This window comes from Lipomyces tetrasporus (genome assembly GCF_029532465.1).
Source record: "Lipomyces tetrasporus strain NRRL Y-64009 chromosome Unknown POJ06scaffold_12, whole genome shotgun sequence".
NCBI lineage: Eukaryota > Fungi > Ascomycota > Lipomycetes > Lipomycetales > Lipomycetaceae > Lipomyces > Lipomyces tetrasporus.
This window is the reverse complement of record NW_026611607.1, coordinates 41887-69046: the sequence shown is the minus strand read 5'-3', so window position 1 is coordinate 69046 and position 27160 is coordinate 41887. Positions and strand designations below refer to the sequence as shown.

At 46.9% G+C, this 27160-nt stretch overlaps 8 protein-coding genes across 8 annotated transcripts; 2 read left to right on the top strand and 6 right to left on the bottom strand.

Moving 5' to 3' along the window:
- Positions 1-743: 743 nt before the first annotated feature.
- POJ06DRAFT_36684 (uncharacterized protein) lies at positions 744-2111 on the bottom strand. The gene has a single exon (XM_056190942.1). It carries the CDS (start codon positions 1775-1777, stop codon positions 974-976), a length of 804 nt encoding a protein of 267 aa, XP_056040406.1. The 5' UTR covers positions 1778-2111; the 3' UTR covers positions 744-973.
- A 2234-nt stretch (positions 2112-4345) lies between these two features.
- On the top strand, positions 4346-5118 carry POJ06DRAFT_262069 (uncharacterized protein). The gene has a single exon (XM_056188700.1). It carries the CDS (start codon positions 4358-4360, stop codon positions 4673-4675), a length of 318 nt encoding a protein of 105 aa, XP_056040405.1. The 5' UTR covers positions 4346-4357; the 3' UTR covers positions 4676-5118.
- A 5581-nt stretch (positions 5119-10699) lies between these two features.
- On the bottom strand, positions 10700-14543 carry POJ06DRAFT_297421 (PGAP1-like protein-domain-containing protein; the record flags this gene model as incomplete). Its single annotated transcript, XM_056190601.1, has 8 exons — positions 14048-14543; positions 13143-13995; positions 12553-13092; positions 12374-12499; positions 11981-12316; positions 11264-11916; positions 10973-11208; positions 10700-10907 (listed from the first exon to the last, which is right to left on the bottom strand). Exons 1-8 carry the CDS (start codon positions 14360-14362, stop codon positions 10700-10702), a joined length of 3267 nt encoding a protein of 1088 aa, XP_056040404.1. The 5' UTR covers positions 14363-14543.
- Positions 14544-17171: 2628 nt separating this feature from the next.
- POJ06DRAFT_240984 (uncharacterized protein) lies at positions 17172-18176 on the bottom strand (the record flags this gene model as incomplete). The annotated part of the gene is made up of 5 exons (XM_056186112.1): positions 17172-17448; positions 17483-17541; positions 17703-17756; positions 17890-18045; positions 18132-18176. The coding sequence occupies 5 exons, from the start codon at positions 18174-18176 to the stop codon at positions 17172-17174; spliced, it is 591 nt and encodes a 196-aa protein (XP_056040403.1).
- Positions 18177-18533: 357 nt separating this feature from the next.
- Positions 18534-19739, bottom strand: POJ06DRAFT_36600 (uncharacterized protein). The gene is made up of 2 exons (XM_056190941.1): positions 19554-19739; positions 18534-19473 (listed from the first exon to the last, which is right to left on the bottom strand). The coding sequence occupies exons 1-2, from the start codon at positions 19714-19716 to the stop codon at positions 18665-18667; spliced, it is 972 nt and encodes a 323-aa protein (XP_056040402.1). The 5' UTR covers positions 19717-19739; the 3' UTR covers positions 18534-18664.
- A 396-nt stretch (positions 19740-20135) lies between these two features.
- On the bottom strand, positions 20136-21489 carry POJ06DRAFT_262056 (uracil-DNA glycosylase-like protein). Its single transcript, XM_056188699.1, has one exon. The coding sequence runs from the start codon at positions 21286-21288 to the stop codon at positions 20305-20307; it is 984 nt and encodes a 327-aa protein (XP_056040401.1). The 5' UTR covers positions 21289-21489; the 3' UTR covers positions 20136-20304.
- Positions 21490-22508: 1019 nt separating this feature from the next.
- On the bottom strand, positions 22509-23694 carry POJ06DRAFT_36593 (uncharacterized protein). Its single transcript, XM_056190940.1, has 2 exons — positions 23501-23694; positions 22509-23437 (listed from the first exon to the last, which is right to left on the bottom strand). The coding sequence occupies exons 1-2, from the start codon at positions 23600-23602 to the stop codon at positions 22664-22666; spliced, it is 876 nt and encodes a 291-aa protein (XP_056040400.1). The 5' UTR covers positions 23603-23694; the 3' UTR covers positions 22509-22663.
- On the top strand, positions 23661-25162 carry POJ06DRAFT_262048 (uncharacterized protein). Its single transcript, XM_056188698.1, has 3 exons — positions 23661-24402; positions 24505-24601; positions 24718-25162. Exons 1-3 carry the CDS (start codon positions 23787-23789, stop codon positions 24782-24784), a joined length of 780 nt encoding a protein of 259 aa, XP_056040399.1. The 5' UTR covers positions 23661-23786; the 3' UTR covers positions 24785-25162.
- The last annotated feature ends 1998 nt before the right edge of the window (positions 25163-27160 follow it).

The following is a 27160-nucleotide window of genomic DNA, read 5'->3' as shown; positions in this document are numbered from 1 at the left end:
TGGCGGCTGCTGCCATCTGTGGATACTCGTCCTTGTGTATCCGCCACCAATTACAGAGCCAACTTTGACAAGGGGTGGTCATCAAATAATCTGGTTGTTACTAGTTCAGTAGTTCTAAGTTCGAGAGCTCGCTACAACGACGGCTTACTGCTTACACGCTGCTTACTGCTTACACGCTGCTTACTGCTTACACGCTGCTTACTGCTTACACGCTTTGTTGATCCGTGTCACACGTTTCTGGATGATGACGAATAAATGAATCTGGATGAGTTAATGATGCCAACGGCACAAGACTTTTCCGTTTTGGTAGGTGAGCCCGAGCCCAATCTGTACGGGCCACTTCCAATTATCGGTGACGATATCGTATCGGCAGTCGTCAAATTACGACGATATCGTATCGGCAGACTTCCAGTTAGACGATGCCGATTGACGATATATATCGGCAGACCTTAAGTTAGACGATGCCGATTGACGATATGCAAAAATAGTGCCGATATCGTATCGTCAACAGCCCTACCTGAATGTGCGTCCGCGCGTCTGGCTCCCATATCTACGCGAAGGTAACAAAGGAAAACTGTCAAATCTGACCACACTGTTCTGGCAGCGACAGGGCAATTTACGCCCACAACCTTGATATGAATGAACTTGGTTATGGGTGGGGCTTTTGCTGACATTACATCCTTGACGCTGAAAAACAAATGCACAGTAGTTAACATGTCAAATGTAACTAGTGCTATCGAGAACGGTGATGTTAGACCGAGGCCATAATTCTTCCAGTCGTTGCGGAACAACTGAAACTTAATAGCATGGCTCCTCCCGAATCGCACGCCTCTCTGAGCGTGACAAGATTGTCAACAATTTGATTTCTTCCATCGTAGAAAATTCTTTCAACCATAAAGTGTATTTAAATTATATATAGAGTCCCCCGCCGCCATGTGCATGTAGACTTTATTGTTGCATGGAACATAATCGGTCAGCTCGTCAACGTAACACTCTTTCCAACCCACTCGCCTCCGTCCTTCTTGATTAACTGTTCAAAAATCCACTCGCCAACATCCGCCCGCGCAATCGTGTATCCGACAGCCGGTTTCTCCTCGACGCCCACTCTCAAGGTCTTCCAGCCCTTTCCGGACTTGTAATCGATTCCCCCAGTCAGGAGACTCGCGCGCACGCCGACTACACCGCGGAAAAGACGCTCGCTGGCTTCCGGCTGAGCCATGTGCGACGTCCAGATACTTTCCATCTTGCGCTTGTCGACATGTGGAACGGCGAGAAGAACATGGTAGAGAAATCGGAACCCGAACGGGACGTCCTCGGGGCCATTCGAGATGCCGGTAGTGGAGACGTAGGCGAGCAATGGCTTCATGGCTGCGGCTGAAGGATTCTCCGCGCATATCTCCCGGAGTGCGTTCAAGATCGTCTCGGTAGCTGTGGCGCAGATGTCGGGATTGTCGATACTGACCGGTTTCCGAAGCGATTTCTGGAAAACTGGTTTCCCTCCCAAACCGGAGATGATGAACGAGACAAGTTTACCATCTAAGAGCAGTGTTCGCTTGACGTTCTCCACCTTAGTCGCATCGCCTTGGACAATGGTCAAGTGCTGATCGAGGGTTTCTTGTGGCAGACCTTGCGCAAGAAGCTGAGACGTCAATTTTGCTGGCGTTCGGGCCAGAGCGGACACATCATAGCCGGCCAGCAGAGAACGGACCAAGGTGGAATTCGCGCAGCCTCCTGTTGCGCCGAATATGGCAATTGTGGAATTAGACTTGTCACTCATTGTGATATGACAGATGAATTGTTGGAACTCGTGCCGAAGTGCGTCTTGAATACACGACTCAGGTGTCGATCAAGTTGTTGGTTCTCGATGAGGTGCAGTGGTGGTGCTAGCGACTACTGCGATTCCGAAACACGGCCGGAAACATGATGAGTATTTATATTATACTACTTGCAAGAGAATCGTGGCCACCTGGTGTGGATAGGTTCGGAGTCGGCGCATCAAACGCCCGGTCAGTCAAACCAGAAGAGTCCCCTAAACCTGACGGCGATGATCTATCCGTCCGATGGGTTAGGGGAAATCGGACGATTCTACCGGTCGATTTAAAAGGAAGAATCATTGGGATTGTAAAGGAAAAGTCGGAACTACCTATTCGCTTGCTGACGAGTGACGACTACTGCATTAGTCGGATTGGTAGCGTACGCGCACGTTAGTAAATCGTTGGTATCTTGGTCTGTAAATCTAGAAAGCAGTCCTGAACCCTTCACCCTGCTAGCGCTGAAAGGGATAATGTGTACAATTTCAAGGAAATCATAGTCTAATTTTAATAGCCTCAGGTGCATTTAATTCCATCACCTGGCCCACAACAGAAAACCAACCATCGCGATCTATCGACTACAGCTATCATTAGCCAGGAAGTCATGAACTGACGAGTCAATTCAAACCTTCGACTTCAGCCTGGGAATCCACACAATCGAAGATAGTGATGCAGAGTCTGGTATGCTGCAATGCCGCCACAGGTCAGACACAAGTAGTGCTCTTCGGTATTGTTCATATCATCGCCCTCCGGTGTGTTGCTGACACAAAAGGTCCTGTTAAGGATCCAGGTGCAGGGACTGCGGCTGACGCCGCGTACGTAGCTGTGCGGCGGTCTTTTTACGAGTCCTCTTACGTGACCTTGTGTTGCGGCGTGTTCTTTGTTTTGCTTGCGTGTTTTCCTTGCGTGTTTTGCTTGCGTGTCCTTTGATTTTGCCTGCCTTTGGTTTCGCTTGATTAATTGGTGGCGTACACATAAAGAGTACCCGCAGATGACCGCTGCAGCGGAGATTACCTATCAATGCCAGCTTCAGACGTTGCTGTTGAAGGTTACTCGGTGCCGGGAGAGACTTGTTAGGTGTTCGATGAAGATAGATACAATGAGAATTCTCATGTTGATGGGTGATATGTGCGAGAATAGAGGATATTGTACGATTACAACAGGCAGAGTAAGATTCACAATAAATATGAAGTCAGCTTCGATGTGATTGGAAAAGCGCCACCTTAGCCGCAGCGCTTTCCTCAGCGTCGCCGGTGGAACAGTTATATGGACTTGTTCGCGAGAAATGAACTTCAAGCCCCAATGATGGTTTATAGCGCAAGTCCATTCCTTGGCCCGGCACTTGTAACAAATAGGACTAGGACTAAAGCGTCGTTAGCCGTCCTATTTTTCGGGGATGAAGCCAGTAAATGGGGGCACGCACATGCCGGGATATTGCACGATGAGACAAGTTACAAAAAATACTGTAAGTGACTATCAAGCTCTGACGCTGCCAATTCGGCTGGTTTTGTCTCAGAGTAGCTGCAGCGTGAGTAGCACAGATCGGACAACGTCTGCTGCCAATAATGTGGCTGACTTGTGATTAAGACAGTGTGAGGTTAGGGCACAATCTGCACAGGAAAACAAGGGCATATTAGACGCCTATGAAAGGTTGCTGCGAAGTCGCATCGTGACCATCGTCATGATTGATCGTTCCGGCGACGTGTAGCTGCTGGGCCTTCGCTCCAGGCAACCGACTGAGCTTGGAGACGACATGTCTTTTTTCACCCGCGGCGCCATTCATGGGCAACCAGCGACGCGACGAACCTGTTAAAAGTGTAAAAAGCCTCTGACTTCTTCCGTCTAAAAACTTCTTTTGAGCGACAACGACCACACGTCGTTGGTTGGTCTCAAATGTCTAAACGAATTTGTGCAACTACAGGCACAGGCACAAACACGCACAGACACGCTGACAGATGCCTGTTTCACGAGTCTCGCCCGTAGCCACCTGCGCTTGCTATCCTGACCTATTAACGTGCCACTTCTTCCTGTCAACCTGGTGAGTCTCTCTTGTCAAGTCTAATGTGCTCTCCACCTACTTTTATTCTATATCACTCGCATTTATCTTACACAGTCAAAATGAACGCCCACAACCTTGACGCAATTACGCCGACGATAGCAAACGAGATCGTCAATTGAAGTCACCACAGGACCACGAGTCTTGGATGTTGGGAGTCGGAAGTGAAACCCCACCTACCCCTTTGTCTCCGTAAGTGCAGGCGGGAAAGTGTTCGGGACTGGTCTCCGTCAAATGGCTCTCATTGCGAATGGTCGACATGATGAACTCAGAGCGACTCTCCACGGTCACAGCTACGATGTCTCGCACCTTTGTCACAACCGGAAATGCTTCAACCCAGAACATTTGGTTGTTGAATCGAGACAAAACGCCAGGCTTGCAATGGGCATAAGGTCTTAGTAGGCGCTGGCTTCAGTTATCACCCGTGTGCCACGGTAGCGTTGAAAAGATGCGCAAATGCATCCTACCTGTCCAGCACCTGCAAGTCACAATGCCGAACAGTGAGGCCCAAGCATCAACCGAAGAAACTCCGGCACCAGATCCAGATGATATAGCGACGGTTGGCAATGATGCTGATGCTGGTAAACTCAGCCATATTACACCCGCGATGGCACAGCAGCTTATCAATAAAAATCGCGTTGTCACTACGGACCTTGGATGCTGGCAGTCCAGGTTGAAGCCAGATGGTAAGGGCTACTGTAGGATCGATCTAAAGAAACTACATACCAGATTTTTCCTACACCAGCTGGCTCTTACTGCTGATAATCGTGCTGCTGAACTGAAAAGGGCTCTGGGTCAGAGCAGCTAATCACCAGTGTTTCAATCCAGAACACTTGATTGTCGAGTCAACTTCAGGCTGCAGGAAACGCAAGGCTTGCAAGGGAAAGACGATCGTTGTTCACGAGGGATTCACCGCCCACCCATGTGTGCACGGTAGCGTTGACGAAATTGTGATGGAGCAATAGCTCGGGACATTGTCTTGTGTTGCGTTTGTTGTAACGCCCCGTCACATACAGTGGAGCTGCGCTCGATCGAGTCCAAAAACTTCAACAACTAAGGGACTCCCTCAAGGCTCAATGGGCGAAAGCCCAAGAACATCAGAAGAAATATTATGACCAGCGTCATACACCAAAGGAATTCAAGAGAGGAAGTCTGATAAAATTGTCTGGCAAATCTGAAACTAAAGAACAGAAAGATTCAGCCAAAGTTTATCGGGACATTTCCGAATAACCGAGCGCAGCTGTAACGCCCCGTCACATTTGTCTTGTGGTTGTCTTGCGCTTGTCTTTGTCTTGATATCGTCTTGGATTTGTGTGTTTGTGTTTGTCTTGTGTTTTACATTGTAATAATTGTTCTTGTCAAGATCCTACGATGACGGCGGAAAATGGGTACCGAAAACTAAATAACTACCTTATAATGAATAGTATCGACAAAAAAAAAGGAAAAAAATAAAAGAGACAAGAGAACACAAATGAACAAATATACTCCCTGCCGGGTCCGGTAACACCGACAGGACAAAGATAAGCGATAAGAGGCCCAGTCCTCACAGTTCTTGCTTGCCTTGTTTGTCGCCGCTGGTCTGGCGGGAGGGTTTGTCCTCGCCGTCAGACCAAGGGAAAAGATCTTGTATTCCAGTAATATAATCTTGTCCCATTCCTGTGAAAATGGCTGTGAGTGTGAATATGGACAATGAATATTATGAAGTGAACAATGGAAGGGAGCTGAGACTCTGATCTCAATGACGACCAGTCTCACGACTATTCTAGTCTATATATACACGAACAACACCTCGAACCGAGGTGACAAACTAAACTCAGAACTCCCCGCTCGCACACCAACACAGCCAAATGAACTTCCTCATTCGGCTAACTCAGAACACAGAGACACAAGATCAGAGCTCATGATCCTGTGAAGTGGAGCTACGGCAGAGCCGCTAACCAGATCGGGCAGGAAAGTGGAGACTGGCCAGCTCTCCGCAAACCCAACTCCAGGATCGACCAATCTCCAGTGACCAGAAAGCGGGGTAGCTCCACCTCAACGTCAAATCGTAGTGCAGGATCATAGCCATACAAGGCTTTAAAAGGAGTTCTCTGTGTTGTGGCGTTCTTGCTGTTGTTATATGCAAATTCTGCGGTAGGTAAAAGAGTAGCGCAATTCATCTGTTCTAGACTTGTATAAGCGTAAGTAGTCCTTTGGTAAATATATGTAACGTGCCTTTGCAGTAAAAGGTTTCAGGGAGGGATCACTATAGTGTAGCTAGAAGAAGTATGCAGGTTTGGGGGGGGAATGTCTATTCGACTGAAGTCTGCCTCTGATTGATTATCGTGGTTTTTGGCCAAGTTAGTACCGCCCCAGCGCGAGGCCCTAAGATTCGCAAACTCACCCACTAGATCCTTACAGCCTCCTCCTTGAAGATCAGAGGCACCTTCTTATAGATCGACATTTGAGAGACCGGGCGATTCCGGAATCTCCTATGTGATGTCGATAATACAAACTATAATTTACATCACACAATATCACTCTGTGTGAGGGCCGGGCCTCTTATCTCTTATCTTGTTATCCTATCTTTGTCCTGCCGGTGTTACCCGGACCCGGCAGGGAGTATAGTTGTTTAATAGCGTTGCGTTGTCTCTTTCTTCTACTCTTTCCTCTTTGTCGATACTATTTGAAATAAAGGTAGTACTAGCTGTCGACACACATCTTTCCTCATCGTAGGATTCTGACACTCTGTGATATGTCCATTCCCCTGTGATATATCAATCACACTTGACATCTCAATCACCCAGTGATATATCCATCACCTAGTGATATGTCAATCTACTCCGGGGAAGAGGGGGATTGTTACAATATATCTGCAAGCATTTCCTCGGTGGCCTTGTACACGAGCGACTGTAAGAACTCGGGGACTTTCGAGTTCGGTACTAGCAACCTTGTGAGGTGGGAAACCAAAGATCAGATATTTTAGAATATATTATTCGAATACAACAAAGAGGCTATCGCGCCAGCTTATTGAAAAAATTGATAGCGCGATAGTGTAAGGCACAGTGAGAGGTAAGTTCGACTAGAACTTATATGAAAGGGGTTGTTGGATATCCGTAGTTTTGATTGCTTTAACTAACTATCGTATCCAAGTTAATTATGATCTCTATATATACTGTGTAAACGTATGATTTGTGTCTAATCCTCAACAAGAAGTGATTCTTCACATGAGGTTACTCTAAATCTCTCATGTGAAGATAGTCTACTCAACTTAGGTAAAATCCCTCAGACTATTCTTCTTTTAAAAGGATCAGCTCATATGTCATACGTAATTGTGAGACAATCTCATAAGAAAATTGCTCATGTGTCATACGACAACCCTTGATGAAGTAACGTGAGCAGGACTATAACGTCAAGTTTCTCGTTGGGTACGGGCTATTATCCTTAGTAACGATAATACCTTTGATCGTACCTGAGTGACGTGTGCATAAGCAATATTTAGCTTTGGTGGCTGAGCTCATAAGACCACTTCCGCACTTCGCACTCTTACTATCAACTCTCATGACGTGTCCTTCTCCTTTTAGTATTACTCCATATACCTTAGCATGAACTTTATAGCTTACACATTTTACTTAGCTTATTCTGAAGTTATAATTGCTTTTTCAACAGCTTATATGGACGCCGGAACTAGTCAGCTGACCAAAGCCGAGAATAGAAACATTAAACATAATTACACAGCAAATCCGAGAATAGAAACACAACGAAAACAAAAATAGAACCATCATGACAACAAAAATAGAACCATTATAACGACGAAAATAGAAGCATTGGCCGCCGGCGTGGCGCAGCCAGACGTCAGGGGTCAGGGACGGCGTGAGTGGCGCCGTGAACCTGACAGCGACACATCCTTATATGCAATACGTTCCCTCACAAAATGGTATCTAATATCGATATGTTTTGACCTAGCATGGAACGAGGATTAGACGTCATGGAAATACAACTCTGGTTGTCCTCGTAGATAACTGTAGGCTCCTTTTGCGCATACCCAAAACTCCCTGAGGAGTTGACGCAAATAAATCGCCTCCTTGACCGCTTCACTCAAAGCCATATATTCCGCCTCAGCCGTCGAAAGTGCCACTGACTTTTGCTTCTTCGATTGCCATGTGATAGTCCCGGAATTGAGTTGAAATACGTAACCACTGGTGGATCGTTTGGTATCGTAATCCCCAGCCCAATTAAGGTCACAGAAACCGTTTAAAGAGATCTGGGGAACACCCGAGGAACGCGGATACTGTCAAGATCCTACGATGAGGGAGGAAAACGGGTACCGAAAACTAAATAACTACCTTATAATGAATAGTATCGACAAAGAAAATGGAAAAGAAGAAAAGAGACAAGAGAACACAAATGAACAAATATACTCCCTGCCGGGTCCGGGTAACACTGACAGGACAAAGATAAGCGATAAGAGGCCCGGCCCTCACATCATACCCGTCCTCCAAAGAAATTCGTCCTCGAATTCAAAGTCCGTGAAAAGAGTAAACCAACAAAGATAAGGATAAAAGATAGTAAAGAAAGAAGAAGAAAGCAATAGAAGTTCCATGATGCGGGCGCTCAACGCTTCGTCCTTTCCGTGTCGAGCGCGTGGTCGGTGTGCGTGTGGCGGCTCTCATCGGTTTCATGTCGCTATCCTTGATAGGCAGAGCGGGATGAGCGGGATGCGTTCGGATGAATTCATCATCTTTTCGGGACAGCTCGATAAGTGCCATATGGGTTCCCACGTATTGTCCGTTTCATCATCGTAGCCCTCCCACTTGACATGGAAGTATAATTGTGTGAGAGTTCACTGGACTGGACTCGAGTACTATATGGACAAGATAGCTTGTGGCTTATGCCGATATATTTTAGAATATCAACTATACCGGAGAACGGGTTTGAACCCTTCCTTATATACACTTCTCCGGCGTACAACACTTGCTAAAAGACTTTTAGCCTCGGACTAAGCCGGGCGCACGGAAACTAACAAACAAGTAACTTTTCATGTATGTTGACATCATAGCAAAAGGAAAACGAAAGGAAAGTCGAAATCATGACGTAGCCTCGGAGCAAGCCGTCATTTCGGACGCAAGCACGGAGCAAAGATTTTGCGATGCGGCTCATGCTGGCTGACGTCAACTCTGGGAAAGTTTGTCCCAAGAGGTACTAAACACTCAGGAGGGGACTCCTGACATAGACTGGGACTGGACTGGGACTGGGACTGGAACTGGACCTGGAACTGGGACTGGGACTGGGCCTGGACTGGACTAGGGAAAATGTATGCAAGTCAAGATTTTATTACAAAATACAAGACTTCTTGCTTGGACTGATAGCGAGGACAAACCCCTCCTTTTATCTTCTGTCAGCTCAGGCGGTGAACCCAACAACGAACACGTAAGACAAACACAACCAAGAAGGCCACGCAAACACAACCAAGAAGGCCACGCAAACAAAATCAAGAAGACACGCAAACAAAACCAAGAAGGACACGTAGGCACGGCCAAGAAGGCCACGTACGCTCAGCCGCACGAGCCTCATCGCGTTCCTGACATCTTGTCATACAGTGTAACAACCTCACCGTCGCCGTCGCCGTCCTCTGGCGGACTCACTGCCCCGGTATCGTCGGCCGATTCCTCGTTGAAGTCGTCCTTGACCGGATCTGACCCTTCTTGACGATGATTCTTGGTGTCGAGGTCCGGAACGTCCATAACGCTATCGTGAATGACCCCGGCCTTTCAACCACGACCGTACCGTGTGTGCTAACCCGATTGTTGTTGCTTCAAGCCGTGACCGTAGAGGCGTCACCATGAGGCCACTTGACGAGAAGAGCCTCTCGCATTCAGCCGACATGGGAGGGATAGATAAAATATCCGCGGCCATTTGACAAAGACGAGGGTATTCTGACCTCTTGGTGGACCAGTATTCCAACGGGTCCTCCACATCAATATCCGTAGTAGCCGTGCTAAGCTGCCAACGCTCGTCCTCGTCATGTTGAAAATTGAGGGTGTCGTGGAGCCAGCTATTTGTGTAGGTCATGTGACCCTACGTCATGTTAGCGAGTTGCTTCGACGACGGCCGAGTTTTCACTGAGGCAGGTGGTTGACACTCATTTTCGGATTCTCAGGTGCCTAGTGAACGACTATATCCGTCGTTGTAATGTATGCAATACACGGGTAGGGGGGGGGGGGGGGGGTGGGGGAGGGGGTACCAGGCACAAAGTAATTTCCTTTTGTGCAGTGGCGATTGAGAGGGGCTCTACTCCTACCAGTTGTACCCCCTTATGGGAGACCATTGAAAACAATCAATCTTTCACACAGTAGTCATTAGTTAGCTGCAAGAGCATTTAGTGACCACCTATTATCGTTTAGAAAACCTCCTAGCTAAGGAAATTAGGTGATGTCCGGTTGGGAGTTTAGACTTGTCACTAAGGAATAATAGATGATCACTAATATTTAATAGTTGGTCACTAATAAAGAATAGTTGGTCACCTAATCAATAATCGCTTGTTTATGGAAGGTTGAATCTTGTTTGAATTTTCTGAACAGAGGGCTCAACATATTTTGTGACATATCTATCGTACCCCAGCCACCAGAACTATCATAACTAAACTAAATAAGACTCTTCTTAGTGACAGAGATAATGGATTCGCAGAAAATATTCGTGGACAACGTAGACACATTCCTGTCAGCCATTCCGCTCGCCGTCATCCAGCAGTATTCAAGTCCATTTTTCACAAATATCTTCTTTACAACTGACCGAATGACTATGCAACCAAACAAATAAAAAACTCCTCAATTTCCAATGATTTTACGACTCTCTAAGGACGCTTATCGAACTTCCCATCATAGCAATTTCGAAGATTCATTCCGAACATCGCACGATCAGCTCCTAAGTCCAGATAAACTATAAAAAGCCAAAACGAAAAAATGTTGACAATGTAATGAAGCCAATATGAATTTAATATGCCATGCAAGCACGCGTAGATTATAAGATAGAGGAGAAGTATCTTCGCTATGATCTGGAACCTATATTCCCTGGGTATTAACAAAACTTGAGAACAACCAACTGATCGTAACGAGAGTGGCCGTACCTGCCTGTCATCCGTGGAACCATCTTACCAGTTATCATCCTCTCCACCAGCAGTACGATTGGCGCTATTGACAGCAAATTGTGATGAGACGAAAATGCCGTATTCCATCGGACTGAGAGATTATGGACCCACACAATCAGCACTGGGATGTTAATCGGCAGCACCCATATCATTAACATCAGAATCGATATTGCAAAATTACTGAAATTCATATTAAATTGCCCATTCTGAGAGCGCTATCACCTGTTAGAGTCGTCGAATCGCCGGACTGTCACGTTCTTGTAGGCTTACCATAGAAGTCTGAATACGTAATGCTTTAATACACGTGTTTATATGCACAATGAAACCCACCACAAATGCAAATTGATAAGGCACGTACGCCAACCCGGAAATCAGCAGAATGAATGTTGTTAGCAAACGTCTACTGCCACTGAGCACCGAGAAATAAAAGGCCGTAATTGTAGAGCACGCCCCTGCAAAGATAGCCTTTGCACCAGCCGCAATCCCGTTATTGTTGACATATAAGCGTTCTCTCTGATTCTCCACCCAAAAGTAACTCAACAGTCTACTCCGAGTTCGTCGTCGAGTTAAATCCAAGTTCTGAAACCACTCGGCTGAGTTCGCGACGAATAAGAGAATGGTAACCACGGTATAATATACTGCGATACACATTCCGGATGCAATAGTGAAGAACAGAGGTCCCAGAAACGACATTTGCGGATCACTAAGACCCAAAAACATGTTATTGTATCGAATATACCGATACACTGGCCCTGTAGAAGGTCCATTGACTGATAGCTGATCCTCTGGTTCCAAGAAAGGTAGAGTCGATGCAGGCATAAGATAGGATAGGATAATAATGAAAATGGTCGATACAAGCATCAGTATGGGAAGAGCTCTCCTTATAAATATTTCCAGCGCCGACCCAAAGCTGACAAATACCCCTACATCATAAGTAGCATGAGTATATTGATACACCCATATGGTGGCACGAAAAACGGACTTTACCTTCTGAGTCGTAAATGTTAAATTGAATAAGAAGTACGATAGCAGTGATCACCAACGGTAGAGCGGCACACGCAGTTCGATACCTCATCACCAAACTTCCGAAACTGCCAATAATGTCGACGGACAAGTGAACATCTTGCGGTCGCTCATAAGTTGGGTCAATCCACATTTGCAACTTCAAATTATTGTTGACGCCTGGTCTGTAAGTGAGCGGAACAAACGGAGATGAGCCATAGAAGCTGATATCCACCTCACTGGCATCAGGGAAAAATTTCGATTCATTCGGATCAGTAATAAATTGCCGTACAAGAGGACCGAATAGCTCGGGTTGTCCATCTGCAGTTTTACAGCATTAGTAGAGTGCACATATGCTCGGTAGAAAATCATGCGTACCGCAATTGTGAGGTTTGACTTGAAGTTTATACGATACAAGAGCACCGAACGCTGTGCGTGCTGAAATCTCGACAAATCCAGAACGGACAGGTGGAAGTCGCAATTGTGACCGGCTACCAAGAAGTCCTAAGCATAACAGTTAATACTCGGCCAGTGAAACTAAAAGACACGTGACATACTTATAAAACTAGGTTCAATTTCATATCTGTACGTCTGGTTATTGACCACTTCAGCAAAAACGAATCCAGGAGACGATGTTGTATATGAATCGACTAGAGCTATATAGTCATAACGAGCGATCTCTCCTAACCTGTACTGAATATAGGAGAAAGTGTTTCCATCGTATGGATGTAATGTTCCTTTCGCCGAGGCTGGAATAACGACTTTATCGGCTGCAGAATTTGTGCAAGGAAAACTTATCGACCTACTGTCTGGCTTCGAAATATCAATAACCGTACTAAAGGCGCCATGATCAGTGTCAAGGTTTTCCTGAGGTTGCTCGCACAGCAAGATATCGACTCTCTGATCTTTGCCATCGATCTCCAGCTTTTGGTCCGTAAGAATACTGAAGAAGTCCTCACGACCACCGTCCCTTGGGATAGGTATTAAATAGGCCTTAGGTTGTCTCGACTTTCCTAGACCGCGCAGAACTACACGCCGCCCCGAATCAACAAAAATACTCCGGACATCTTGAACGTTTAATAGAGTATCATGAACCACTATGACAGTGTTAGTATTGTTCCAATCATCGTGAAAGTTGTGCTCATACATGAGAATGGCGCTCGTCTCTGAGTTGAGCTTTCAAGCCCTGTAAGAAAAATATCTTTGAAAATTTGCAGTCGCGTGCTGAGAAACTTAGTCTGCGTTGGTTCCCGAACGTCCACAATATCCAGCAAGGACTTGACAATTGCCTTGCGGCACTGATCGCACCATACAATAGCTAAGTGATCTGCACCAGTCCACACATTAGGCATTGTAGATGTGAAAACCGTGAATCCATTAGACGAAGGAACAAGTGATGTTATACTCGCGTAGTCCGATGGGACAATGAGATCTAATTTTCCACCGGCGATGGACACCAGCGCGACAGAAGCGAGAGGATTCCTGCCTACAAGCTTCTCTGAATAGGAGTCTCGCCAGTATCTATTGATACGATCATAGATTCGTACTATGTCCCAGTCGAAAGTTGCCGGTGGCACCACATGTGGTGTTGAGAGGGTGAGAATCGTGTTCACACTATCAGGCTGATAATTTGGCAGCGTAAGCATTGTCCTAGCAACAATTCCACCCATTGAATGCCCGATCAAGATCACGGATCGGGGCAGCGGGAAGTCACTGCTTGATCGATGGCTATATGAGGAAGTCTTGTATAACGACAGAATGAATGCAATAGCGTCGTTAAGATATTCTGCCTGATCCAGCAAAGTTCGCCCGTGAAAGGCTGTGAAGTCCTCGTTGAAATCGGCTGTGAAAAAATCGAGATTCCTTGCGCCGCCATCTCCGTAGGATCCCTTTGCGGTAACCGTATCATAATATTGATGAGCTGCCTCTGCCGCGAGTCCCTGGACTTGTTTATAGCTACCTGCATTGCCTGGAATGAACAAGACCGGGACGCCATTGGGCTGTTTTCCAGGTCAGATGGATAGCTTTCTCAAAAGAAAAGTCATTAAGTACCTCAAGTCGATCATATCCCTGTTCCCTATACAAATATAGCACATACTTAGAAGCAAATTTTGTGTGCGTGGAGTCAAAGCTCGAAATCCTGGTGTACGACGGAGCAAGCGATATCTTACGACATCCCTTACTGTCCAGCTGCCGTGTCAGGAACGAGTACAATATGCTAGCAATCGCTAATGTTGAGAATATCACAACTGTGATTGTTAGACACCCAGGCTGACTTGAATGGTGGCGCTGCACTGATTTGGACGGATTAAAGTGAGCAGCAGTCGATATTCTAGTAGCGTTTGTAGACGGGACTTCCCCCGCCATTCGTGGTCGACGCGGATCCAAGGAACAATACGAGTGTGTAGAAGCGAGATGATGGCACACCAAGGTGGCCAATTCTGAGCGTGTTTGACCTCAGTTTCCACAAATGCTGCAGCTACAGAATGTGAGTACTTAGTTCCTGAAATCTCAACTCCGCGATAACTCGGTTCCGTGGAAAGCTGGGTACTGAATCACGCCAAGGAAAGGAGGGCCTGTACATATAACCAGCAGTTGCAGGGGCCACAACCCCACAACACCTGAGTACCTTGTACGTCGTTTGAAGGGGTTACCCTGCTCCTTGGACGACCCCCAACCCCACTTCTTGTTTTCCCCCCCTTGCCTTTACTATGGTGCAGCTTGCAGCATTCACCGAGAGCTTCACTAATGAAGACATAGAAGCTAAGAAGCCGTCTGAAACAGTAGATCAGAATCCATCGTTATTCGCAAATCCAAATAACCGTGTGGCGTTGTGTGCCAGTGCACAAATATGTAGGTAGGAGCTACCAACAGTTCATCAGGCAGGAAGGGGCATTCGAGATGACAGGGTGTTTTCAGAGCACATGGAGAGTAACCTGATCATTGCTCTTTGGGACTAGGATAGTTAAAGTACACATTAAGGTTATCTGAAAGTTTTTCTGTATTTATCACCGCTGCGCTCGTCATTTAGAACGGAGTTCTCCAACGCACGGCGAATTTTCTATTGACACCTTGGACTATACTTTGACCCGATTCAGCTATCAAGTTCCGGCCAAGGCGAGAAGAAGACTTCCAAGCCCTATGATCGCTCAGAGGCGATCCCGCATCGAGTACAGTATCAGCTGATTTAGGAGAATCATAGGGTTCAAGCCAAGCATCCCTCATTAGACTTGGTACTCATTTGACGACAATCGTATAAGGTTCCTCAATGCCACACGGTCCTTGGCTTAGGAATAATGGTGCAGTCTGATCTACTCATTCAAACACGTTCCTTAGTTTAGTTCCTGTACCACGTTCTACCATGTGCTGATGTATAAGGGTTAGCTGTGCACATGTACGATTTGATCTATAGGATGAATTCTAGAGAACATAATTTGACAAAGTGAAATCTTCAGATCGTGAATGCGACCGGATATATCACTTTGTTGAACTGGTCGCAGCATTTCGTTGAGTTCGGTGATGGTGGACCTAGGGCGTCACATTTTTCCACTATGGCGCAATTATTAACTGATGCGCTGCGTACCCTGACGAAATGACTGACGGCGCTCATCAGTTCTGCTGTACTTGGTATGTCAAAGTGAGACGCATGCACTAAGGTTTTCAGGGTTAGGGTTAGGCTCACTGGCATCCATCCGAGCGGTCAACTTCATACTATAACGTCCGCATCCTGGATTATCCAAACATCCCTGAGTCGCGTTAATTACTACCATTGTACTGATAATCCACTTTAGCACGCCAGAATTCAGTGTTCATGAATAATTGTAGGGCGCCTAGCTTGCTGTAGAAAAACAATTTTTATGCAATAGAAAAGCTGTAGCGTTTTGGTGTTCTGTGCCAGCCACGGGCAGCATCAGTCTCTTAGATATGCGCGGCCAGAACTTGATTCCGACCAACTACAATAGTATTCCATTGTAGCTTCGAAGTGGATTTCCTCAGCTAACAGTATTATATTGGTAAGCAGAAAAGCTTGATAAGAGAAAAATTTAGCTCCAAGGTTGTAAGAATCCCCACTGCTCCGTTTCAGTCTAGATCTGCAGTATGAAGCCAATGATAAAGAACGACGAGGACTTTTATTCCTAACATAGGCTGGTCAGATTGCGAGGCTCATTAATACGTTGTGCTTTAATGCTTGCTTGAGTGATTCCCTGACCAAGCGTCCAACAAGGCGTCATGTCTAACAAACTATAAACCAAGGAAATGAAATTGAACACGAGGTACAAAGCATTTCTTGCCAGCAGGCTTACCCATTTACAGTTAGCGCTTAGGCGCTAACCACGCAAGAATGCCGGTTGCAGACTGTTATGACGGACACCTGGACTTGGGCGAGGGTTCAGGAAGCGCTAAAACTTTAATCTTGCTACGCGCTTAAGCGCGACTTAGTAGGAAGACATCTTATCATTCAACAGATTTCTTTAGATTAAGATTAAGCTTTGACAGGATTGGTTGGGCAGCCATCCTCGGCTCCTAATCATTGTAACTTGTCAGCCTGTCGCCTTTACAGTCTGCCGGCATTCGAGAGTAAGCACATCGCACGGTATTGTAGGGGTAGACACGAATACCATTTTCCTCTATTCGTATTCGTTATTTGTATTCGCAGAAATAGCTTTATTCGTAACAAATAAAATTCGGAACGTCGACTACGAATACGAATAACGTAATTCACAAGCGAACGGATCACACTCCACCAACAGTACCACAATTAACATTTATTGCAACACCACCACATTACAAGTCAATATAAACATGGAGTTTTTGGACTCCGCCTCAACGATCCTGTCGTCCATTCTCGCGCTTACCAAACCACACTTGTGGGCGGCTTCCGGAGCTTTACGCGGCTTCGACCGTTGCAGTTCACCGAAGAGGCTCTCAACACTAACGGATAAGTTTCCAACATTCTTTAGTGCGAACGCCGCGTTGCGAAGCATTGTGTGAAAGTCACACAACCTTTCCGCGAGCGAACTGTATGACGCTCATCGCAACTGGCGAGCAGCTGGACGGACCTGTTGGTGACTGCACGAACTGCGGAGCCAGCATAGCAACTATCAAGCACGGCTAAGACATCCATATTTTGGGTGAAATCATTCGTAGACGTTAGAAAATAGTCATGGATCGCGCTTCAAAGCATCCTCTGACTTCCGTTCTCCGAAATAAGCTGTAACCTCTTTGATTCGATGTCAATGACGCCATGACCGATATAGGTGATGATCAGTAGAGATCTGGCTTGTAGAAGCCGCTCAAGATTAGCTATGATCCATTCGTGGACATCAAATCCAGCAAATTTGGAAGTCTTTTCTATAGCAAAGTCCTCAACATCATCGATCCCAAACACGTCCTTCATACAATTGGAAAACGTGACAGCATCTTCATCAGCGCCAGTGGCATCATCCTCAAATCTAAAAATAAAGACTTTGATGCTTGATAACTTACACTGCGCGCTTCGACTGCTTCTTGGAGCTTTGTACGAAATTCCTCGATGGGAATGGTGGCTGACGTTGGAGCAGTAGCAATTTTTGGTCAGTGTTGCGATGTGGCGGTATTATTCAAAGACGAGTGGTATGAAAGTGACAGAAAGTGACAGAGAAGTGACAACAGAATCGCCAGTTTTTAAAGTGCGGCCGCGCGTGGGGATCGGCGAATTGTGGCTTACTGCTGGGGGAAGTGGGTGGTGTCCCTGTGAGAAGCCGAGAGGAATTCCAGTCAGCTACAAAGAAGATGCGGTTAGGGTAGACAGGGTTCGTTGTTCGGTTTGAACAGCGCAGGCGAGGAAAAGATCACAGGCTGTCGTTGCGCCCGCGTTCTTTGTCTCCGTTTGCTTTTTTATCCCTACCACTGACATCTGCATTTATTAGCAAATTTTTAATCTTCTCTCCTTTGAGTAAACCAAGAACGCCCTCTGACAGTGGATCTTCGTTACGAAGCTGGCCCGACTGCACTAGGCGGAACGAGCGAGGATCGATGGGTTCCTTGTTCTCCGTGGAATACGAAGGAAACTGTACGAGATGAGACGTTTATTATTTTCCCCTGAAGTTGGCCCTGGATGACCATTTGCAACAATATTGAAATCAGCCTTCCAAACCTTACTTAGCCAGCCTCCTTCGATGACAAATAAATCTGAATACATTCGGGCGAACCTCTAGTACTGTCCCATTTCCGATAGAGTCCTCACTAAGACAGCAATGTCACCGCTCAACATTGCCTTCATCGTAAAAGAATGCACCATGGATAATCGAGCAGCAACGCACACCATCCACATAATGGGACCGAGACATTTGTAGAACTTTCCCAGATCGCAGTTAATAAATTTCCATTCAACGGAGTTTGAGACCGCCGCGAGGTAGTATTCGCGTTCAGGATTGCTCGCCGTAAATTTGAGGACTGCTGGTAAGGCAGCCGACGGCCGAGTTGATCCTCACACTTGACTGGAGAGTACGTTCAGAGTCATTTATTAATGAATACACTATCCAAGGGGGATCAGTGTTCCCTTTAAATTTGTCGATAGTATTCTCCGTACTCCAATACTATTTGGTAATGAAAGTATCAACTCGTCAATAACAACGTAGAAGTTTCGAAATTCAAGATGCCATTCCGGAACAGTAACGTAAAATTTGGTCATAGCAAGCTGAAGTACAACGGCTCTTCACCACGTTGAGCCCGCCAGTAGTTCGTTGATTCGAATATCTCATGGCAGCCCTTGATAACCCAGCCCCAATTCTTCACGAACGCTTCCGTGACTTCCCAGCCATAGGGATCCCACGGATCGCCCCAGACTATAAGACCGGTCCTTTCAGGACTTGCGCCACAATATTTCATGATATCGATGCAAAGTTGTTCGTCGTCAAACAAGTCGCCTGCTCTCACTAGATTATCCCTCATCGTAGGTATGGGGAACATATCTAGCCAAGGATGATGGGGAATGGTGAGCTGCAGGACAGTTGGGCGAAGGCTCTGCGGTACCGAGGGGTCAAGACGTCCAGGATTCATGATACTGAACGGCGACACTGCTTCATCATGCATGCACTCCATTGTCAAACCAAGAGTAAAAAAATTTCTCATCATAGCTCGGAAGACATTGAACTTAACTAGTGTAAGGAGATGATCGGCTTTTGGAGAGCCGAGCATATAACATTCCTGAAAGTGAGTGGATATTTTCGGGATATCTGCCAAATTCGAATTGCAGCACCCAGCAGGGCGGTTGATTTTTGGGGAATCGAGCTGCAAATTTGGGGCCGCATATTTGACTGCACACGTCCACTCAATGGTTCGATTTGTGGGTTCCGATTCCGCTCTAAGTCTACACCCTTCGGTTGCACCACCGGCTGTGCAATCATGACCATGCCATAATTTTGACTTCGACGAACTGTTCGGCGGGGCAGCTTCAGAACTATGGTTTCGGTGTGACTGAACCTTCTTGCGTCTTCCTGCTCGCAATCTATATTAGCCGGCAATCTTTCGAAGCTGCTGACAAAAGCGGCGCGGTATGACAATCATCAGTACTCACTGTAAGCTCTCTGATTCAATCGGTTCTGCAGCCTCTTTCGCTCTGCAGCGCTGGATAACCCAGTCCAGTCATCTTCTGGACCAAGCATTTCGACTTGTTGTGAAATATGTACGAGCGGTACTGGCGGCGTGTAAGTACCGTTATGCCTTTCCTGGAGGATCATCAGTCGGTCCACGTTTAGCTTCTATAATGGAAATCGGATTAGCGTAGAAAGGAACGCATCAAATCGGAATTTGAGTACCTGCAGAGCGAAGTATCACCACAGGAAATGTACAAGGACCTTGTCGGAGCAGTTATTCAGCCTGCTGATTATGTGTTTTGAGGCGGCCCGGGCTTAGAGCCTCAGTCTTATTATTAAAATTATTAGAGGATGCGCAATGGCGTCCGGAGCATGCAGGCTGCTTACACTTAGCGGGACTGATTAGACGAAATCGGTCACTCACGGGTCCATATTTGGAAGCCGCATAGCTACGCGGGTCAACCTGTCTGAACTCACGAATGACCGGCGCACTGCTCAACACACCTCCTTCCCCAATCGCCTGTTGTAAAGCGCTACCGTGTTAATTGGTCAAAGAGCATATTGTAGACAGCAGATTTGATTATCCGACAAAGTTAGGTCACAAGCTTTTGATGAAAGAAAGTGATGGAAACGAAATTGGGCAAATCGCAAAACAGCGGTCCTTCTTCTATGAGGCCAGCATACGAGAGGTTTGCAACTTATCCTACTGGATACGTCAATCAGGGATTCATTTCACCCGATTTCATCAATACTTAGTCCTCGCTCTTCTTCAACCCTCTTCCTTTGCTCCCGCCTCTCCTTAACCCAACTACCAAGAACCTTCCAGACAGCTTCTTTCTCCTCAGGCCTCATCCCAGCCGCCAATCCGCTCGTAGTCGTGGTCACAAACACTCTTGCGCCTTTCCATTCCGCTTCATTTCCCACTCGACCATTTATCCTCCCCATATTCTCACTCTCGTCTTGCCACCCATAGTGAAACTCTTCCTTAAGGATCGCCCTCCCTTTCCTCACTCTCCATATGCTCTCCCAGATACTCTTACCCACAATGGCAACGGCCTCCGGCTTCTTCTCCCGAACCTTCTGCTCAAGGATCGGGACCCCATCATCCATTTCCCGACGGGAAAGCTGGCCACCGTTCTTTGTGGGGCGGGAAACGATGTTCGTGTTTCCAACAGAATAAAGTTCTGGGAGGCGATAGGTGTCGCTCGGCGGATGACGGATCGACGTGATAGCAGAAGAATGAAGCAATTTCCAGTATAGATTTGAGGGATGGGCATAGGCCCACCCTGTGACACCTGTCATGATCCCCGGGTTCAGACCGACAAGAAGAAGGATGAGATTGTGAGGGATGGAGTCGCGAAGATTGTTGGGTAGGCTGGACCCGGTGGCGACATTCCCATTGTTCCGGAGCCCAGGTGATGATGCCGTAGATCTTCCTTTCCGTGGTGACGATACAACTGAGCTTGCGGCTGAGAAATACCGGCTCTTCGACGAGCGTGTCACGCGATGGGTATGAACTTCTTCAAACATACGTTTGGTTGCCGAACGCATGGTTGGCGTTAGATCTTGCGCGAATGGGGTTCGGCCGTTCTTCTCAGACGGCCGTGGATAACAGTATTGCTCTAACTTGCCATTGAAGGAGATTGGTCTTGTCAGCTCCGAGATTACCTCATCTTGTAGAGGCTTGGTTCCCAGATCCAACTCCCTATCAGACATTCTTGAATTATGACTTGGCACAGCTACTGCAACCGAAATCAATCAAGTTCACAAGTTCAAGAACTTGATTCTCGAACGGTCAATGATAGAACTTGAGAAATACGGGACCAGACCATTACTCAGAGCAGACATAAGCTAGTGAGCGCTGAAGAGGATCGATAGATCGCTCATAGAATCTTGTGTAGTCAGCTATATAAGGTGTCAACGTTCGAGATACAACCACAAGTCAAAGTTCAAAATACAAACTCAAACGGACTTCCACAGTGCTCGTGACTGAATTCCGGCAGGCTCAGGGTTAGGGTTTTGCCGGATAGCGCGTGCCACGCGTCAACCCCGAACAAAGTGAGGATTTTCGTTCGGGTTTCAAGATGCTCCCTTGGTTGGATGAAATATAGTATAGTTTTGAATTAGCACAATTGTGGCAATGAATTAAAGGGGGAGGGTCAAGGTCGTTAAAGTCCGATGCGTGCCCATATTCTTGTATAAGACTGGTCACGCAACCCTAACCACGCCGGCCATCATTCAGGGTCACTATAAGAGTCCAGATTGTCCGGGGAATTTCAGCTTGATACAGTTGAATATGTAAGGATATAAGATAGGCCATATGATAGGATAAAGGAAATAAGATAGGACGAAGGAGATTACATAGGAGGTGGCGGAGTTAAATGTTGTATAAATGAATAACGATTGCCAACCAGTATAATCGGCTGGTGCATCATCACAATATCGCTTCCAGACTAGCTATCTACTATTCCCCATGGACTCTACCAAAACATTCGTCGACAATGTCGACACCTTCCTGTCGCGTATCCCCGCGATCATCGCCCAATAGAATATATTGGGCACCTATGGGAATTAGTTGGCCTTATGTGAAATGTTTCAGCTATTCACATTCTATGCGAGTCAATCAAAAGACAGGACCGGGAGTCGTGGTCTCTCATGGGCTCTCGCACCGGGGGCTGCATTTCATGTAAGCATCGACAGCAGTAGCAAAAATCCTATTCCAGGCGTCCGAATGCCGCTGCCTCTTGTTGGTGTTCCATTGGGAGAGTATCTTTCCTGTTGAAATATCAACTGTATCCTCCTCATATAGTGATTATGTGCTCTGTTTTTTGCAGACGCTCTAAAGGTCGCAACAAGGTAGCGGATTTAATTACTGCAAATCATCTATAATCATCTATCCATTTCATGAGAACTCGACGCTGATGAAGGTGGCTGACGAGCTAATCTTCAGTAAGCGAGTGTGGGGTACAAAGAGAGGCGCGTGAGTAGAGCCACGGCGATGATCTTCCTTTAAGTCTGACCCTATAGGTTAGGGAATAGTAAAAGTATGTGTTGATTTAGGGGTCGCTATGAATAAAGACAAGCTTTGGGCTTAACCAGTGTCACACCTGACATCATAGATCAAGCCTCCATCATCATCAATCCTTGCAATGTTCCATAACACATGCTTTGTCGGCGCTCCTTTGTTGAGCCCCAAATGCTGTACATCCCGCTTTGCCACTACCAGCGCATCCGCAATCATCCGCCGATGACAACGCCACCACAGCGTCTCACTGCACATAATCGCCACCCCTCCGCTTCCGTCGCTCTGCATTTTATCCGCCAATGCGATCAGCTCTTCCAAACCCTCCCGAAAAGTTGGAGTGCTCATGTAGCCTGCGTAATTCCTGAACGCTGAAACACGAATAGCGGTGTGTCGCTCGACACTTGGTTGCAGGGCGCTACGGCGGCCTCCGAGTGCGAAACCAAGCCAGATATAGTCAATGTGAACTTCCTGTAATTCCTTAGACGAGGATAGAGCATCGTGATTGAATTGAGGGTTTGTACGGGAGCGCGGGATTGACCGAACGTCCACGAGTTTGGTGATATACGCGGATTGGAGGAGATCAATAAGTGTGGAGAGCGTGCGTGTGCCGTGGCCAATGGTGAAGATCGGAGCACGAGAAGACGTCAAAGGTTGGGCTCGTGGAGACGTAGACGACCCTTTTTGCGTCGGGGCAACTAGTTTGTTATAGCTCTGTGTTGCCTGAATAGTATTAAGAATGCTAGGAACAGTCGGCCTGCGATGCTGCATTCTCTTGTCTGCTCCATACTGATAATCGCATGTAGATGAGCGTTTACGTTTAAAGCCAGCGCGCGTTTCTACCTATAAATATGGATAGGTTCAGTATCGGCTCGGAATTTGATATTTGTTGAGAATCTTGCTAACCATGTTTGTGAGAATTGATTGAATACCGCATGGACGTCGTGATGAGAGCCAATTTAAAAGTGCCGAAGGAGAATGATAAGTGTGATGCCGGGTAATTCTCATACGTCATTTGCATTTGCGATTGCTGTGAAGTAGCAACTGGCACGTATTTCAGTGTCCACCCCCTCGGCTGTTTCCGACTCGATCTCCTTATGCTCATCAGAAATTTATCGCGTTTCGACGAAAATATCTAAATAAGTAAAATTAATACTTGCACATTCAGGGCTTCAGGGTTGCTCAAGCGAAGATGACAACCAGCGTCCTCATCCTCGGCGCAACGAGAGGCTTAGGAGCCTCTCTCACCAATCTATATGCATCCAAACCATCTACCACCGTCTTCGCAACGACACGGTCCAACACTCCTCCCAGTAGCCCCAGTTCCAGCTGCAAGGACGCAAACTGGCTCGTGGACATCGACGTCGCGTCTCCCGACGTGGGTCAGAAACTCATCTCGCAACTCCCGTCATCGACGAAACTATCCACGGCCATCATCTCAGCCGGATACTTCGGCTTTGAGACGTTCGACGACCCAGACTGGGAAAAGGAACTCAAAATGTACACCACTTCCGCCATCGGGCCCGTCTTCATTGTCCACCACCTCGTGAAGGCAGGCCTCCTGGGCCAGGGGAGCAAAGTGATCCTCGTCAGCAGCGAGAGCGGAAGCATCACACTGCGCCACGAGAAGGAGGGCGGAGGCAACTATGGCCACCATGCCAGCAAGGCGGCGCTGAATATGGTTGGCAAACTGCTCAGTTTGGATCTTAGGGAGAAAGGTATTGCTGTGGGATTGGTGCACCCGGGGTTTATGCGGACGGATATGACGAGGAGTGTGGGGTTTGACAAGTATTGGGATGGTGGGGGAGGTATGTTACATATAAGATTTTCGGACTGGACGATTTGGGGGGATAGAGCGGTCAGGAAATTGGGGATGCGTTTTTTTTAGCTAATGCCTTGATTTTGCACAGCTGTGACACCCGATGAATCGGCTGAGTCGCTCGCATCTTTCATCGAAGACTTTGATCTTAACAAGACGGGTCAATACTGGGCTCCGAGAGGTCCGAGGTATGTCGCATGCGCGAAAGTTTTGTGAAGCGGGTCCAGAATCTGCAGGTTCTTTTCCAAGAGAAAGGACGCAAGATATAATAAATCAATCTCTAACAGTTTGTACCTTCGTATAGGGACATTGGCACAGCCGAGGTAGTGTTGGGGAAAGATCTGCCTACCCCTCTCCAATTACCGTGGTAGATAAGAGGTTAGAAATGAAGAGATGAAAGGGAGCATACGAGTGAATGTCCTGTTTTTGTAAGCTGGGAGAGTGAATGGATATTCCATGCGAGATTAAGGCTAAGTGTGTTTTTCTAATGTCGAGCCACATAACTATCTTGAGGATCTTGAGATATATGGTAGAAAAATACGGGAGTTTTGCTCTGGGTTTGCGATACTGACATCGGGAAAAAGAGCCGGCATCTTCTGGCCCGACTAGAGCACTGGACTCAACAATTTGGACTTTGAAGAACTCAACAACAATCGCAAATTTATTTTTATGCTGGCACTTATGCACGACCGCGAAGCCATTTACAAAGCCAAAATAGATAAAGAAGAATGCAGCTTTCCTAAATCGTACAAGCGACCTTTGGATTAAAAGGACTGAATGTTTAGTAGACTGTAGTGTATGGGCTGGCATTTGCATCAGGTATGCTCAGACCGCAATTTCTTCGTAGGACATCGACAACGGCGAAACTCGACTTGCTTTTCCTTACCTGGACGCGCGCGGCTCCTTCTCCAACGGTGCCAGGGTCATTGACGATGGATAAATTGTGGTCGGCTCCCTGCGGAGACTTGGCCATCCATGATGGGCAGGGTTAAATCAGATCGGAGTGGATCATCTCAAGAGACTCTGAACAGATCAGGATCGCTGTTGGATCTGTAGCAGAGAAGTGAAGTATTGGGTCGAGAACTAAGGGAGTGCCAAACCGGCCTGTCCAAGGCCTGGCATGGCACGGCTTGAACAGCGTAGTCTCTTGTCAGGAAAGGAGGTCTGTCTACGTGTGTGTAATTAAACAAATGTCGGTGCATTACAGTAAAAGGACCAGTTCATTGACAGCTGCACGTTGAGGACTTGCGCCGTTGCCTCCTTGACGACGCGGCTGAGGTGTATGACCTTTAGACTCGCTGTCCGGTGTGCAAAGTTTCACAAGCCCTCGGCAAAATTGCCCTCCCCACACGTGGTCAAAGCGCGTTGGTAAGATGCCATTAGCCACTCTGGGTTTCAAGTACGCCGTTGTCACCTTTACTAGGTTGAGAAGGTTGACTGGCGGTCTTCAACCAGCATGCTGGAATACCGGTGTTTTCGCGCCAGTCTACGTTGGCTGACCTTAGGGCTATTGACAGTTTGCCGATTTGCCGATATCTGTAGATCCGATCAGGGCTGCAGCGGATGCGGATATCCGCCAAAATTTTCCCTGCATCCCTCTTAATAAGACTTCATATATCAGCTATCCAAAGAGATGTTTAACATAGGCAGAGATATTCTGGGGGTACGCAGATACGCCATGAAAGGCGAAACGATGAGAATGTTGATGTTGATGGATGGCGTGCAAAAATAATTGTAATAAAAATATAATATGACGTGGGTGATAAGCGAGCCGCGCAGACAAGCGAGTCGAGCACATTCTACAGCCCCTCCAACGTTTAAGCCCAATTACGACACAATAACAAAGTCAATCAATTAAAACTAATCGGAACTATGTATAATAGACGTTTCTTTGTCTCCATCGCAAGTCCTGGCGTTATGTCCGGGTTTACCGCACTTACCACAGCGCCGTTGAGCTGGCTCTGTCCTCTTCTTCCGACCACCACTCTCACGCGTTTCGCGCTCCAGCTGCTCAACAACGTCTTTTTGTGCAATCAAGTCTTGCCCGTCTTGTACTGCAAGTGATCCTCCAAGCATAATTCGAGTCCTTTTTGCCCGCCGGCGCTTGCTTAAAGTTTCATTTGCCTTTTGAAGTGTACGGACTTGGTGGCTGAGGAGCGTGACCGTATGAGCTAATGCTTGCGTCCCTTTTGCAAGCCGTTCGACAGCATCATAAATTGGTGTCGGTGAGCTATTTTGATGACTGGCAATGCGACTTTTGATGAATTCAGATTGTGACACAGCCTCTATAGGGTTGTGTGGCGTCTGAGAGATCCAAGGGTTACCAGTGGGGGAAGGAAGACGCGGAAGTGATGGAGTCCGTACTTTGACATCCAATTTGGATAGGACAACTTCAGGGTCCATAGGTACTAAACCTGACCCTCTGAATCCCGCCTTGATATTCTTTTCGTTCATATACTCGAAAAACGCGGCTCGAAATGCGGCTCGAAATTCGACCTTTGTCACGTGGTTAATATGACACTTGATGAGCTCCTCGATTTGGCGACCGTACGCCCGTTTCAGTGGACTGAAGCATCCAACGTCTAGCGGTTGAAGAAGATGGATGAGGGAGGAGGCATGCAGATTGTGGTAATATCCCTTTCCTTGCAAAATTGGTCGAACTCCGCCGAACGGTGACTCGTATGGCCGTCAATCACTAACAATCGATATCCGCCTTTTCTGCGATGGTTGGTATGTCTATCAAAATG